The sequence below is a fragment of the Juglans microcarpa x Juglans regia genome, chromosome 3D (genome assembly GCF_004785595.1).
Source record: "Juglans microcarpa x Juglans regia isolate MS1-56 chromosome 3D, Jm3101_v1.0, whole genome shotgun sequence".
NCBI lineage: Eukaryota > Viridiplantae > Streptophyta > Magnoliopsida > Fagales > Juglandaceae > Juglans > Juglans microcarpa x Juglans regia.
The window spans coordinates 9,378,561-9,395,166 of NC_054598.1; the positions used below are offsets into that span (position 1 = coordinate 9,378,561).

The window sequence follows — 16,606 nt, forward strand, 5'->3', positions numbered from 1 at the left end:
ACTATTCCAAAACGGTACCAGTATTGAAATATTTCGTTCTAGTGCCTTAACCGGTATGGCGTCCGGTACGGTATTCAAAATATTGTATTACATAACATTTTGAGGACTGTGCGCGCTTTGTTTGAGCATAGGTGGTACCACTCAATATTTTGAATACCGTACCGGACGCCGTACCGGTTAAGGCACTGAAATGAAATATTTCAATACCGATACCATTTCGGGATAGCGTTTCGGGATAACGTTTCGGGATAGTCGATATATAAATAAATTATATACATAAATATATATATAAATTATATTCCAAAATAATAGTCTATATATAAATAAATTATATATAAATACATATATATATAAATTATAAATAGTTTAGTCTGAATTGGGGGTTAAAAAATAAGCTTGTAGTTTGAAAAAAAAAAAACACAGGCCGAAATTGAGGCCGGTACAGGCCGAAATTGAGGCCAGTACGACCGGTATTTTACCCGGTACGGAACAGGTATAGTACCTGTACCGGCCGAACGGTCGAAACGAAAAATTTTGACCGTACCAGCCGGTACGGTACAAAATTTAAAACATTGGTACTATCACTACTCCAATGTCAGGGTTTACTTTTTTGAGCACATCATGCATTTGTGTTCACGGGGGTAGACTAAAAATCAAATTCAACCAAAAACAAAACCAAGAACAATCATGTTTATAAATGACTAATAAAAACCCTCTCATGTGATGCCTCCCATTTATTGCAATGATGCCTCAATAAATGCTTGCTTTCTGCCTCCAGTTTATAATGTAATCCAAATACAAAATGCCTAACTTCATGGGACTTAGACACCAAACACCTTAGAAACTGATCACATTTCAAAGGCCAAGCATAACAAAAGGCTAGGTATGAGCAATAGAATATTCACAACTGATGCAGCCTTATATACCTCAGCTAGTCAGGTTTGCTGCAAAATGTGGACTAGGTAGGTACATAAGCAAGTCAAGAAAGGAATATCTGCAATGGCCGACGTGCGAATTTGGACTGTCATTTGCTTTCTTCGCTCATCTTGGCAATTAAACTATATATCAAAGAACACTTACCTAAATATGGGTGTCCAAAATTTATTGAAGTAACCCTATGAATGCATTTTGCAATAGGACATATGTAAAAGCTCCACAATCAATCCACATATTAACATGTTATTAAAATTACCGGCATAGGTTATACGTAATTTACTGCAGAGTTGGTACCAGCAAAGGGAATGCAACTTGAAGGAGAAAGTGGAGGGCAAGTGACCAGTCCTTTCTATATAGTCTGCTCTCTTAGAAGTCCGCATAGCTTTCTCATTCAGTTTGGCCTCCGCATTAGCACGCTTTTCTTCAGCTATTCTTTTAGTCGTAGAAAGTTTGTTCGCCAACCTCTCTTGTACCCTAGCTTTCAATCTCTCAGCTTTCACCTAGTTACAGAACATTAGGAATAAGAAAGCTGATATCATACATGTTGCAGTAAAATTAATAGTACAAGGTCGTATCTTACAGATTATATGTCGAAGTGATATGTTATTTAAGTCATAATTCTTTCAAATTACTTCAGAGGCACCTAAGCAATGACTGCAGCAATCCTTGCCAAGTATAATATGAGAGTAGCATTTGTAACCAACATATCAAACTGCCTTCCATCATGTAGAGTAGTATAGTTTTAAGTTTTTAATGTGCTTTCCTGGTCTTTCCACCATACTTGAAATTTTTGTTGTTACATGGCTTGGCCAATGGAGCTCGTGAATGAAGATATATACCATTCCAGTTCTTTTTCTTATGACCAAGAACTTGAATGCTGTTAGATTAGATCAATACCATTTCCATACCTATTATGAAAGAGATCTTGCTAATGCTGGTACACTGAAAGAAAAATTAGAAAGGACGGTTACAGGCTGTTAGATTAGACTCTGAATCTTTGTTCTGCTGGTTTGAAGCATTTGCATATTATGAAATATGCATTGTTAATTAATGAATTCTATCTCCTTGGAGAGAGCACCTCAAAAGATTGTTTTTTAGTGAAAAAGATACAATACTACCTTGCATATTGGCGATGCTTATCAGTGTTATTAACAATGAAACAAAAGAGTTTGTGTTGCAAGCATGACAGTGGAAGGGGGTTCAACAATATCTCTTCTTATGAGATTGGTTTGGTTAGATTCCACGAGAAAAATAGGTAGAAATATTGCTGCAAGACATCTAAGATGAGGCAATTATATGTTTTTTTATTATAAAATTATGAATCTATAAAGGAGTACCTCCATTTTCCTCATTCTGTCTCAGCTTTCCTCTTCTCATGATTTTCCCAGACTTGCATCTTCACCTCTTCACGCTTATACCTACGGATTCACAATAGACAAACATCTCATACTTGACAATTGAATTTTCTGAGGCCTCTGGTGGCATATGACAGTTTATAAAGTGTGAATAAACTGACCTCTTCAACCTTGAAATAGGGTAGAGCATACTTAATATATTGCATGAATGACTACCCTAGCATAAGAAAAGAACATTATTTGATAACCTTGCCATGTATTTGGCACGTTCTGCTTCATCCCAGGCCATTGCTCTGCTTTCTAGAGAATTCATCGTTCTAGCATGATCTGAATTATTGTTCTTAGGCATGTTGCAAGCATTTGAGTCTCCCCCACACTCTCTGCTTGTGTCATTTCCCCTGCCAATAGGAATGGCTTCTCCTCTACCATCAGTGGATGTTAGACCAGTGTGATAGCCCTCAGCAGCCTGCTTTCCATTTTGACACCTAACTGGGGTGAAGGATCCCGAAGCTATTGGACTCCTTGCTGCAGGAGTTGTAGCTCTGATGGGGGTGGCAGTTCTTGAAGGCTCTTGGCTTGCAATTGGGGTCATCTCAGTCTCCATTTCCCTCACACATATGGATCGCACAACTGGTGTTGAATTCTCTAGAGGCTTATTGATATGCCAAACTGACTCATCGACCTTCTTTGTTTCAACTTCAAGTTGAGCTGTCATTCCAGAAACATCATATCTATCTTGTTCTTCTTCACCTTTATCCTCACCACTCGAATAATCCTGCTCCTTTTGAGGAACGGGAGCTATTAGTCTCAGGTCATCGGCATTAGAATTTCGTGGCTTGGCTTTCGATGATTGGTTTTTCTCTCCCACTCTTGACAACCCCACCAACCATTTTTGTGCATCGTCCCATTTTGATGATGTCGGTTTGCCTAGGGCAGTCCTATGATTGCGAGTAGCTACATTCCCTTTGTGAAAATCAAAACTAGTGGCACTACTCGCTGAAATCTCCTGCGTTGTGCCTGCATGGTTATAGCACCCTTGTCCTCTACAGATCTCATTTTCACCCAACTGAGTTATGTCTCACCCACCATATGCGCCCTCACAAGGGTTACGGAGGACAACCAGACCAAAACTCCATTCAAGTCATTGTGAATGGAAGTTCAAAACTCTGCATTCCATGAACACATCAGAACCTAGGGAATCAATATGATTCAGGTCCTATCTTGAACTTTCGATTGTTGAATCCTAGTGTTTAACCTCCTTAGAACTCGAACTTTGAACAAGAACCTGGGCATCTGGACTTAAGTCCCACATTTATACGCCCTCAAACTCTAGCTTTTATGAATGTAGGAGATAAGATATGGGCAGGTCACAAAAGTGAAGTGGGATTTCAATGGCCTACAACTGAATACATGTGAATGAAATGCCTACAGTCGTCTTTCTACCAACTAGCTAGAGAAACATTTGGTTTAGACTTTACATGCAATTAAAACACAAATATTGCCAGAAGTATAAAGCGAAACAAGAATTAGTAATACGAAGCAGGAATCCCCCAAACATCTGAGACTTCCATCACTGCAGCAAGGGACCCACCCTCTAATAATTATACAAGAAGTAACTTATCTAAAAAAAAAAAAGATTTAAAAATAAAAAATCTAAACAATCATTAACCAAACAAATTAGAAAAAAAAACACATGGTATATATAAAGTAAACTGCATTACAGCTTCAAAAATGCTTTAGACCCACTAAAAGGTTGAAGTACGAAACGTTCAACAACACAACTGCCAGATGGGCTTTGCTTGGGAACTTATCTGCAAAGAATAGAACCTTAAAAACATGGAATTTTGAGAGTTGCAGAGGTAGATATGAAGTCCATAATCCAGATCCATTGGATATTATAATAATAATGAAAAGTTGCGTGGTTGAAACTTGACAGCCAACATCTGGCAGCAACGGTAAAAATATAAAACAATATAAAAAAAGTTAAATTATTTGCTTGGGAATTGGTGAACCTTGTTAATAGTACTATCGAGTCACCGACTAATGCATGGTGGGGTGCAAATGCAACCCACATTTTTACCCACAACGGAATCTGGGGAAGCGTTTCCGTGACAAAACTCATAAGAGAATCTCATAATAAGGAAGTGGAAAAAATATATGTACATCTCTCTTCAAAACAGAGTTGTTTTCAAACTCAAAGATGGTTTTCGTTTGTCACTGTTACTATTTGAACGTGGGATTTGATGGCTGACACGTGGACGGTGAAGGATTGGCAAGAGTGTCAGATTATTAGATGTACTGTGGGGCAGGCTAGAACAGATAATGTAGCGTTTTCCCCCCTATTGATGCATGATTAGCCTGTGGATTTCTAACATTTTCACTTGTCGATGAGCGTTCAAACAGTTGTGGGGTCTGTAATAATAATGTATTGTACAAAAGGATAATTAAAGGATTGATTGGATGCCCCCATCTTGACCAGGTTTTTGGTTCTACTCGACAGTACTGAAAGTGTTGTAAGGGGTATGCAATGGTCGCCATCTTCAACTGCAGTGAGCAGAGCAAGGAGAGTTAAAACCCACATGGTTCCATGTTGGTAATGCATGAGAATATGCCTCTTTCAGGCTAACATGTTAAGCCCCCATTTGGTGGACCTTCTCCCTACTATCAACTTGTTTCAGAAACTACACGGAGGAAAAGCCAAAGCTCCATTCTCAATTATATTGCTCCCCCCATTTGACATAAAACAAAGGTAATATGATATTTTTCAACTCTGTGAGAAATCATTGATAAAATTCCAGAGACCACTTTTTATTAATAATTTTATGTTTGGACAACTGAAATATTTCAAGATTTTGATAATAATAGTGAAATGATTTGAATAAATATGTTTTATTGGCTTTTGCAAAATTAAATAGAAAAAGTTGATTAAAAATATTATAAAATTAAAAAAGTATTTGAATATAACTTTTTGATATTATTTTTGTCTTGAAATTTATAAAAATTATATTGATTTTTGTGTTTTATTTTTAAGTTTGTAAAATTTGTATTAGTTTTTTTATTTAAATAATTATTTGGTAATAATTAGATGAAATAATTGAAAATTTAAAATTGAAAATAGTTTATGTTTGAGTAATGTTTGATAATAAAAATACGAGAAGTTTTGATAATTTTGACAATTCTTTCTGCCTATCCAAACATGCCCTTAAGCATTGTCATGTTCAATTTTGAGTTTTTTTCCACGTGTTAGATCCATTTTGAGTATTTGTCCCTAAAATTCATTTGATTTCCACAGAATTGTTATAAATTAATGGGATTGACGGCATCCTCCAACTGCATTAAAAGATAAACTTGTCCGTAGATAAATTCATTGTGCTTGATAAGTCTTACTTCTCGTTTGGTTACGTAAAGATTAAAATTAAAAATTGAATAAAATATTATTAAAATATAATTTTTATTTTGACATTTGAAAAGATTAAATTATTTATTATATTTTGTATGATAATTTAAAAAAATTGTAATGATAGATAAAATGAGATGTGATGGTTTGTGTAATCAAACGAGACCAGATTATGAGACTGAAAACATTGGGTATTGACCAATACTACTACAACATGTAAGACTAAGGTCCCGTTTGGATAGTTAGATGAGATTAGATGATTTTAGATGAAAATTGAAAGTTCAATAAAATATTGTTATAATATTATTTTTTTAATATTATTATTGTTTTAAAATTTGAAAATGTTAAATTATTTATTATATTTTGTATGAAAATTTGATAGAGTTATAATGATGAGATGAAACCGTTTCTGTATCCAAACGAGGCCTAATTGAATTTATTAGCATTTTCACTATTTAATTCCACGATAACATAGTTCGTGTTCTTTTTTATCATGATAATTTAAGTTAACAACAATAACAATAAAACCCTAATATATAACTTAGTGGAAAGACTTGAGATTTGAAAATCATGGTTTGTGAAATTAATAAAAGACTTTTATGACATTCATGTTGGACATAAATTATAATCATCTTAAAACAAACTTTAATAACAAATACTACAATTCTAATCTCAATGATACGGGAAGGTCTTTATACGCATGCATCGTCGCGATTATGGCATACTCTAACGACTACACACTCAATTCTGTTAGATTTATAGTCTTAGATCTCAGAGAAAAATTTTATATATCACATTTCCATTATATTTTAATTTCATTATGTAAGGTGTGTCACATTTATCACTATTAAATTATTCTTTTTTAGATAATTTTTTATCATGTAACAGTAATCAATGTACCACATTTTATATAGTGAAATGAAAGTAGAACGAGAGTTTGGTATATAAGATTACTTATCTTCAAAACTGTGGATGATAAAATACCCGACCTGTTGAAGGCTAGGCCCAGCCTATCAAACCACACTAAAGGACAAAATGGAGAGAAAGAGAGTAGGAGATTAGAGTGACTATAGGTGCAGGAGATGTAAGAGGAGGGTGTCAGAATGAAGTTAGAAACGGAAGGGATGCTTAGACACGGAAAGGGTCAGACTTGGCCTCCGCTAACAGACATGCAAAAGGACCAGTCACCTCCTCATAGGCAAGCACGCACAATGGAGGGTCAGATAAAAGAAAAACGGTCAGACGACCAACAAACTCTTTCTTCATATTCTTCTTCAACCTCTCGAGGAAGACATCTTTTCCACCTAGAAGGGCTCAAGCTTTATTTGTACAGTGAGAAATAAGTAGTTATGAGAGACTGTAAACAAGTATATTATAGTGGATTTTTCATCTCAAAATGCCCGTAGATGCAGGCAACATGCCGAATTACATAAATTTGTATGTCTCTTTCTCTTATTTTCTCTGCACTTGTTTTCTATTTGTCACCATAAACGAACGCATTGACATCGTACAGCAGCATCGGAACACTGTCGGGGGCTCCAAACAACACTGATCAAGGCCCAAGTCGACCAGTGGACCAGGAATGACTCTCTCTCATTCCGGCCTGTTGTGCGATTTTTCCCGCATCAACAGATACCCAACCCACACTCCATTCGTGTTGTGCACGTGGCCCTCACGTGCCGGTACAATGACTAATATTCTTTAGGCCCCGCCAACGAATGAGTTTTTTTAGTGAATGTGGAATTTTTCAAGGAAAATTACATAATAGATAATTATAGTGTCTTTTCTAATAGTGATTCACATTCACAACCAATTGATCTGCTTATTGGAAAAGTCTAAACTTGACACTTTCGTGCACCCCTTGCACACGAACCCAGTTTATATGGTAAGTAAAACGATGCATGCTGAAGTTCTTTGTCTTCTCGACGAAATGCCCCTACAACCCAGTCTTGATTTCTCTTCTCCAAGTCTTCTTAACAAAAGCAAATGAAGGACAAATAATGAATCTTGCAGAACAAAAACCTCATCACATATTTGCCTCTTTTACTATTGATTCTTACTACAAATTAGCTCATTCCTTGCAACTCTGAATACCAAGAATGGATCTGTATCAAATCATCAACTGGTCAATTATCGTCTTTCAAAATGTAATGAGAGAAAACCTAACATACAAATTTTACAGGAAAATTCTAATAAATGGTGAATTTGTTGTCAAGTAGGCACTCCATTGAAGAACACAAGACCAATTGTAGCTGCCTATGTAGAAATAGCAAGGATCTAGATTACACAATTTTATGAAATTTGAAGCAACTAAATGGAAAATAATGATTATAAAAGAAAAATAAGGGGGGTTACATGTACTAGTGGTTTTGAATTAGGCTTTGATAGAGAGAAAAAAAATACAAATTTTTGCCATGAAAGAAGCGAAACTCAGAAAGCAATTTGAGTTTTGGAGGTTTGTGATAATGAAGTTCATCTTCAAGAGAAACGGGCTACTTGGAAACAAACCCAAAACCTTCCAAAAAAATCCCTGTTTCCTGATGTTCACAAACAAATACATAAGACAAAATGGTCAATTTCTATTCTATATATAAGCAGAAAGCAAATGATACGGCCCACTCAAATTTGTTCTCTCAATAAACAATCACTCTCTAGCTAAAATAAATGACAATTGCACACTTACGACCACAAATTTTCCATTAACGCTATATTTAATAGGATTAATGGTTAAGAACAAACTCAGTGGGAGAAATGGGATGGGGGAGGGGAGACAAAAATGGATTTGGAAAACAACCAATGGTCTTCTTTCTCTTCTCTTCTCTTCGATTTTTCTCTTTTTTCTTTTTAATAAAAAAAAGCACTGACATGGCAGCATGCCAGGTCAGCTTCATGAGCGGATTCTTCTGCCAAATCATCTGTACCTAGACGAACTGTTATAGAAATAGCAAGGATCCAAATTACACAATCTTACAAAAATTGAAACAACTAAATGAAAAATAATGATTATAAGAGAGAAACGGGGGGTTACATGCACTAGTGGTTCTAAATTAGGCTTTGGTAGAGAGGAAAAAAATACAAACTTTTGACGTGAAAGAAGAGAAACCCGAAAAGCAATTTGAGTTTTGGAGGTTTGTGATAATGAAGTTCATCTTCAAGAGATCTTCAAGAGAAACGGGCTACTTGGAAACAAACCCAAAACCATCCAAAAAAATCTCTATTTCTTGATGTTCATTAACGAAAAAATACATAAGATGGTATGGTCTGTTTGTGTTTTATATATAAGCAGAAAGCAAATGACACACCCCACTCAGATTTGGTCTCTTAGTAAACAATCGCTCTCTAGCCAGAATAAATGTCAATTGCACACTTATGACCACAGATTAATGGTTAATGGTTAAGAACAAACTCAAAGGGAGAAATTGGGTGTGAGATGAGATTTGGGGGAGGGGAGACAAAAATGAATTTGGAAAACAACCGATGGTCTTCTTTCTCCTCTTCTCTTCGAGTTTTTCTCTTTTTTCTTTTCAATAAAAAAAGCATTGACATGGCAGCTGTTAGCTTCATGTGCGAATTCGTCTGCCAAATCGTCTATACCTAGAGGAATTGTTTCTATATAGGCAACTACAATTGGTCTTGTGTTCTTCAGTGGAGTGCCTACTTGACAACAAATTCACCATTTATTAGAAATTTTCTGTAAAATTTGCATGTTGGATTTTCTCTCATTACATTTTGAAGGATGATAATTAACCAATTGATGATTTGATATAGATCCATTCTTGGTGTTCGGAGTTGCAAGGAATGGGCTAATTTATAGTAAGAATCGGTAGTAAAATAGACAAATATGTGATGATGTTTTTGTTCTGCAAGATTTATTGTCCATCCTCCATTTACTTTTTCTAAGAAGATTTGGAGAAGAGAAATCAAGACTACTAGACTGAAGGAGCATCTCGTCGAGAAGATGAAAAACGTCGGCACACACCGTTTTACTTACCATGTAAGTTAGGTTCGCGTGCAAGGGGTGCATGAAAGTGCTTGGGGTTAGACTTTTCCTTATTGGAATATGAGCTTCAATCTATGGTTTATTATCTTTTTCTTTTTTGAAAATTCTATACACCATATTTTCATTCCACTAAGTATGATATCTATACACCATATTATCATCTCACTTTTATCTAACTAAGTATGATATTTATAATATAATGAGAGTGTAATATATAACATTACTTTTTTTTTTTATAAGTTTTACCCGATGTTTATCATTTGTCAACTAACATCTAATTTCAAACATTCTATTAAATTAAGATTAAAATAAATTCCAAATATTTGGCGTCATTTTGTTTGTTTAACATATAAGATAAGATAAAAGTTAAAAATTGAATAAAATATTATTAGAATATAATTTTTTATTATATTTTATGTAAAAATTTAAAAAAATTATAATAATTATATGAGATGCCTACCAAACCAAATCAGGCATTAGTATATGATCACATGTTGTCTCTCGATCAGATCAATAATACTTCATACAATTGTAAAACATGTAAGCACCATGCAATTACTTTAAAAAAGAATGAGGCCTATTATTAAAAAATTAATTTTTTTTTCATATATATCTCATATTTATTTATTTATTTTTAAATAATTGTATAGCATTGCACTCAATTACGAATATCATTTTTCTTACCAATAACAGTGTCTTCAATCGAACTAACGGATTATATCTACCCACGTTGTTCAGTGTCGACCAGATTTACATCTGGCCAATTAATAACGTGTCCAACATTGTGGACCGCTCCGACGTCGTTTTGATGATGTTCTATACGTATTTTACCCCTCCAGCCCGAACATGGCTCCGACTTCTTCATGAGTCGGACTGCTTCTGTGTGAAAATAGCGACGTCGGTTTGCCGCTGTGAAGCTTTGTCTTTCAGTTATCATGAAGGTTTTGGGGTTCGCGAAGAAGAGCTTGAATGGTCTACACAACGATCGTATTGCCAGAATCAAAGCACACCCACCTCCGCTCAATCAGATTCGAAGAAGAGGCCTATCAGACTCCAACGTTTTTAATGGCCATCAAGAAGATACGGTGCTTCCGGTTCTGATAGTGGGGGCTGGACCTGTCGGTCTTGTTCTCGCTATACTTCTTACCAAACTGGGTATTACTTCTTCGACCCTAGTATTTTCTTTTCTATCTCGTTTGGCTGCCTAGAGAGTTTGTGAAGTGAAAACGAAATCCGGATGTGTTGCTTTTATTCTTTGTGTGTAAAAGACTTTTTTTGGGATAATAATGGAAATGCGAATCTGGATATATTGGTGCCATCGTTGTGTATTAGTTCTATGTTTAATTGGGCAGTGAATACTGGTTTTAGTGGGAATTGGTGATGCTGGTACTTTGTTTTAGTTGGGGCGTGTGAGAATGTAATGGTTCATGTGGTAAGGCAAGTCATCGTTTAAAATGTTGGGAGTTGTTGTAGGAAGCTATTAGTATTATCGTTTAACAGTGAATTGTCATTCGTGAAATCTTTCTTTTTGTTCACCATTCGGTGTTCCCCCTTGCGCATTGATGTGAGTGATGTAATTTTAAGGTTATACTTTTACAAAAGTTCTCTCTTTCAACTGCTGAATTATCATCCTTAATGGTCTTTGTAGGTGTGAAATGTGCGGTTTTGGAGAAAGCCAAGACATTTTCTAAACATCCACAGGCACATTTCATTAACAATCGAAGTATGGAGGTAGGCTAGCACGCATGAAAATAAAATTCAATTGGGCTGCTTTATTTTTTTTCCAAATTGGAATTTCTTTTATACTAATAAAAAAGTTCCAACTTCATTAAATGTGTTGATTTACCTTGTCAGGTGTTTCGCAAGATAGATGGGCTGGCAGAGGAGATCCGGAGCTCTCAATCTCCTGTTAATCTATGGCGAAAGTTCATATATTGTACTTCACTCACTGGTTCTGTTCTTGGTTCAGTGGACCATATGCATCCTCAAGGTTTGATTTTCAGTATTCTAATATTGCCACTCTTTATGCAATACTGTTGGGTATATTTCCTACATGCCGTCATTCTTTCATGTAGGGTTGTGAGATTAAAACGTGTGGTGTGCTAGTTAATTATATGTGAAGTCATGGGTATTATTTTTGTTTATTGTGCAAGTGTTCAATGCCCTTGTACTTAAAAAAAGTGTTTGATGCTGGTTGATGTATGTCATTTTCTACCAGTAGGCAATGTGAGGTATGAGAACACTTTACGTGACTGTTATGACCTTCAAAAGATCAAGCATGACATGATCCTCTTGTTTCTTGACACCAGATTTCGAGAAAGGTGTGAGTCCAGTCTCTGTTGCTCACTTCTCACAGTACAAGTTAACCGCGTCACTACTTAAGCAGCTCGAAGATCTTAGCTTCCATGTTTACACATCACAAGCCCTAGAAGGCCTGAATCATAAGCCCCTCAAGGGAAGGGAAATTTTGCTGGGGCATGAGTGTGTGTCCATTGATGCCACTGGCCAATGTGTTAAAGCAACTGCAGCTTTTCTCGAGGAAGGGAAGTATATGCGGAAGAATATTCAGTGTAACATCCTTGTTGGTACTGATGGTGCTGGAAGTACCGTCCGGAAGCTCGTAGGAATAGATTTGAGAGGTGAGAGAAGCTTACAAAATCTTGTCAGTGTCCATTTTCTAAGCAGAGACCTTGGACAGTACTTGCTCAATGAGAGACCCGGTATGCTGTTTTTTATCTTCAATACTGAAGCCATTGGGGTCCTTGTTGCTCATGATCTCAAGCAAGGGGAGTTTGTATTGCAGGTATTTCAGGATTAGGTAATAATGCTATTATAATGTGCACCGTATACTCAAATTTTGAATTACTAACTGCTCATGAATTTACAGATACCTTTCTATCCGCCTCAGCAAAACCTTGAAGATTTCACTCCCAAGGTATAAAGGAAAATTACTAGGTAGCTTGAGAGAGTGAGAAGCCCTATTGAAATTCTTGATACTTTACATGTGATGAACCTTCTGAGCATTTTTGAGCCATAGTGATGAATTTTATTGTTAGTTTTTCTGTGAAGGATTAAACTTTTTGTAGATATGCGAGAAGTTGATATTCAAATTGATTGGTCAAGAGCTTTCAGACATAGATGTGATTGATATAAAGCCATGGGTAATGCATGCGGAGGTTGCTGAGAAGTTTGTATGTAATGGCAATCGTATAATACTTGCTGGTGATGCTGCTCATCGATTTCCTCCTGCTGGTGGTTTTGGTCAGTAGCCCTCTTTTGTGTGGATGTTACAATTCCTCTAGTATATATGATGCAAAGTGTTTTTCCCTGAAGCTTGTCTTAACATTGTGAACTATTTTAAATTAAAGTTAGAAAGAATCATGAATTTGTTCTTCATGCAATGAGATGGTTAGGAAGAATCTGTTTCATGACTTGTGGCTTGCCGAGGATGTCAGGAGTTACTGCCTTTAAGCTATTATTTTGTATACTTGGACACTAGTAATGCGTTGTGAATTGGATTCGGTGCATTCCTTAAGATGCCAATGCGAAAGAGGGGAAATGCTGTGTATACATGAGATTCCATATTAAGCATGCATATCTTTTCACCTTGAATTAGGTTGTATGTGAATATTAGACAGTTTAGGAATGGTTTGAGGTTTGGAATTTAGGATTTTATGACATCTATAAATAACACACTTGTTTTCCGAAGTATGCATGGGTTTTTTGTATGTGTGAAAAATATGTCAAACATTCATGGTGTGGGAGTCATGTCACCAACCATCTAATGTGCAAAAATGCTGATAATGAGTTTTCTACATATTTTCGTGAAACCGATAGTTTACTGGGTCATCACCTTCCATGCTTCTCTAGAATTAGCTTTCCATGCTACTCCATTAGTTTGAGACAAGGAGGTAAAGACAAGCTCCTTCCAAGGAAGGGAAGTTCAATGTTTGTTCTTTCTATAATGTTCTTATTTCCCATATTAGTAATCTATTTCTTTGGAAAAGTATTTGACAGACTAAGGTACCTTCAAGAGTTGCATTTTTTGCTTGGACAGTCTCCCTAGGAAAGGACCTCACCATTGATAATATGAGGAAAAAAGATACATTGTTGCTATTTATTGGTGCTACATGTGTAAGAGAAGTGGGGGAGTCCATGGATCACCTTCTGCTCCATTGCAAGATGGCTAGTGCTTGGTGGAGTATTTTTTCAGGCAGGTTGGCTTGGCTTGGCTTGGCTTGGATCATGTCCCGAAGAATAATGTATCTTTTTGGCTCTTGAGGAGGGTTAGGTGGTAGCCCACTTTGAAGTGTTGTGGAAAATGTTTCTCACTTGCATCATATGGTGTATTTGGAGGAAAATGAATGATAGAAATTTTGGGGGTTATATTTGTCCAAAAATAAAAGTTTTTAGAATTGTGAATGCACAATGGAGGAGCTCAAGCTTTCTTTTCAATACTCTCATCTTTTGGATAGCTTCTATAGACTTCAATGGGCTTAATTTTAATGATTTTCTTGTAGCCTTCTCTCTTTCTAGATAGGTGCTTCTCTTGTATATTTCCTGTGTACCTGGATTTCACATTTTGTGTTTTTAATAAAATTTTATTACTTAAAAAAAAAAAAGATATCAGAGTTAATCTTAGATATAATTTTGAAATGGATACTGTACATACTTATAAAAAAGAAAGAAATGGATACTGTACACTCCTGAAACCAGGTAGCCTTTGTAGCAGGTTTAGATGAAAACAATTGTCCATGTCCTGCTTGATGAGATCTACTTATGTTGATTGGAGGAGGAATATTTCTAATTATTTTAGTCAGTCTAAGAAAAATAATCTTTTGAATAATTTTACATAACTTGTGCAGGAATGAATACTGGCATTCAAGATGCTCACAATCTTGCTTGGAAAATAGCTTCTCTTGTAAAGGGTATTGCACCATCTTCAATACTCGAAACTTATGAAATGGAACGTAAGCCGGTATTATTTGATTCCCACTAATAAAAAAAATTAATTTGGTTCCCATTAATTTTCATTCTGAATGTAAGTGAATCCTTTACCTATATTATTCATCATCACCAGATTGCCGTTTTTAATACGACACTTAGCGTTCAAAACTTTAGAGCAGCCATGGGAGTTCCTGCAGCACTTGGTCTTGATCCAGCCGTTGCAAACTCTGGTAAATCAACACATCTTATTGCCTTGAATAATATCTTTTTATACTAATCAATGAGTCAAGCCTTTTAAACCCTGAGATGTTTTCACTTCCTGTCACTGATGACGTGATACTTATTGTCCCTTTTTCTGGAATTGCAGTACATCAAATCATTAATGGTGGAGTTGGTTCTGTTTTACCGTATGGACTACAGAGATTAATTCTGGATGGAATTTTTACAGTAGGCCGTGCACAGCTCTCTGAGTATCTTCTGAATGAAAGCAACCCACTTGGTTCTTTGAGGCTTGCTAGACTAAGAAGTATATTTGAAGAAGGAAAGAGCCTTCAACTTCAGTTCCCTGCTGAGGATCTTGGTTTCAGGTATCACATCTCTTCAACTCAATATTTGGTTGTGCTGCTTCATTTAAGATTATTGAAGTGGGCTTCAACCCTGTGCTGAAATCCCAGAGTTGATTCAATTGAACTAGTCCCTAGTGTTGTGTAGCTCTAACTAATAATGTGATTTCATAGAAACATGCCTTTTTCATTAACATTTTTCAGATCAATTGAATGAGTGGTTTTTGAACATCTGTCTAATTATGGGCTACTGATTTAGGTACCTCAAGGGAGCACTAGTTCCTGATAGTAATAGCTCACTGGGTGCTCCAGAACCGCCTACTGGTCATCGGAGGGACTATGTTCCTTCTGCAGATCCAGGATCAAGGCTGCCCCATATGGATGTGAGGGTGTTATCTGATCTATCAAGTGAGGTATGTAGTCACTTATTTTTGTTTTAGCTTCGTCTTGAAATTACCTCAAAGGGTCCTTTTGTCATACCAAGATTGCTAGATGTTTGTATGATAGTTACATTAGACATCATTTAGCCTTTAGGTAACAAATTGCTGGATGAAAATTGAAATAGAGCTCCTGAAACCTATAGTGTCAAACTTGCCAGTGTTTTGAATGCTTTTTATATGCTAGCATGTCATGTTTTCCATTTGTATTAATTTTAACGTGAGAAAACATTTTTGTAGGAGATCATTTCGACACTGGATCTTGTATCTAGTGACAAAGTTGAGTTCCTTCTGATTATAGCACCAGTTGATGAGTCCTGGCCTCTTGCTCATGCTGCAGTCAAGGTGGCGAAGGAATTCAAAGCTTCTGCCAAGGTATGTGTTTTATGGCCTAATGGAACTGTAAGAGGGATTGTAGCAGGAAGTAAGGTGGCATTGACCTCTTTGGAGGATTATGTAAATGTTGTGGAAGTGAAGAGGTCACCAACTTCATCATCATGGTGGGATATATGTCAGATGACTGACAAAGGAGCCATTCTAGTTAGGCCTGATGAGCACATTGCTTGGCGTATGAAGTCGGGAATTGTTGGGGATCCTATTATGGAGATGGAGAGGGTTTTTTCTACAATATTGGGTGTAAAGCCAACACAAATTTATGAAACCAGCAACTAATCTTATGACCTTTATTTGAATTCTCCATCTGGTTTGGAAAGAACTTTATTGCCTACAAGTACAGGTGCCACAGATCTCTTGCAAACTGGATGTTGGAGCAGACCTGATTGATCAATTCCTTATAGACGATTCATAGAATATTTGACCGTTCGTGGAATTTGACCTTAAATTTCTTGGGTGGAAGCAATCCCATGGCGGAAGTTTCTGCTATTATAAGCTTCTTGTTTGTGTGTGTTATCTTTTGCAGGTATAATAACTTGTACTGTTATTTGAATGTTCTCTGTTAATTTTAAATTTTA

General features: G+C 36.1%; 1 protein-coding gene and 1 pseudogene across 2 annotated transcripts; one reads left to right on the forward strand and one right to left on the reverse strand.

The window, feature by feature from the left end:
- Positions 1-1,008: 1,008 nt before the first annotated feature.
- Positions 1,009-3,369, reverse strand: LOC121256182 (annotated as a pseudogene).
- Positions 3,370-10,437: 7,068 nt separating this feature from the next.
- On the forward strand, positions 10,438-16,581 carry LOC121255837 (2,4-dichlorophenol 6-monooxygenase). Of its 2 annotated transcripts, none has more exons than XM_041156374.1 (11): positions 10,438-10,843; positions 11,337-11,419; positions 11,543-11,678; positions 11,998-12,491; positions 12,576-12,623; positions 12,775-12,949; positions 14,554-14,666; positions 14,769-14,865; positions 15,003-15,222; positions 15,458-15,611; positions 15,876-16,581. In XM_041156374.1, exons 1-11 carry the CDS (start codon positions 10,624-10,626, stop codon positions 16,305-16,307), a joined length of 2,172 nt encoding a protein of 723 aa, XP_041012308.1. In that variant the 5' UTR covers positions 10,438-10,623; the 3' UTR covers positions 16,308-16,581. The 2 variants fall into 2 exon arrangements, with proteins under 2 accessions (XP_041012308.1, XP_041012309.1); XM_041156375.1 differs by having other exon boundaries at positions 10,777-10,843; positions 11,337-11,411.
- The last annotated feature ends 25 nt before the right edge of the window (positions 16,582-16,606 follow it).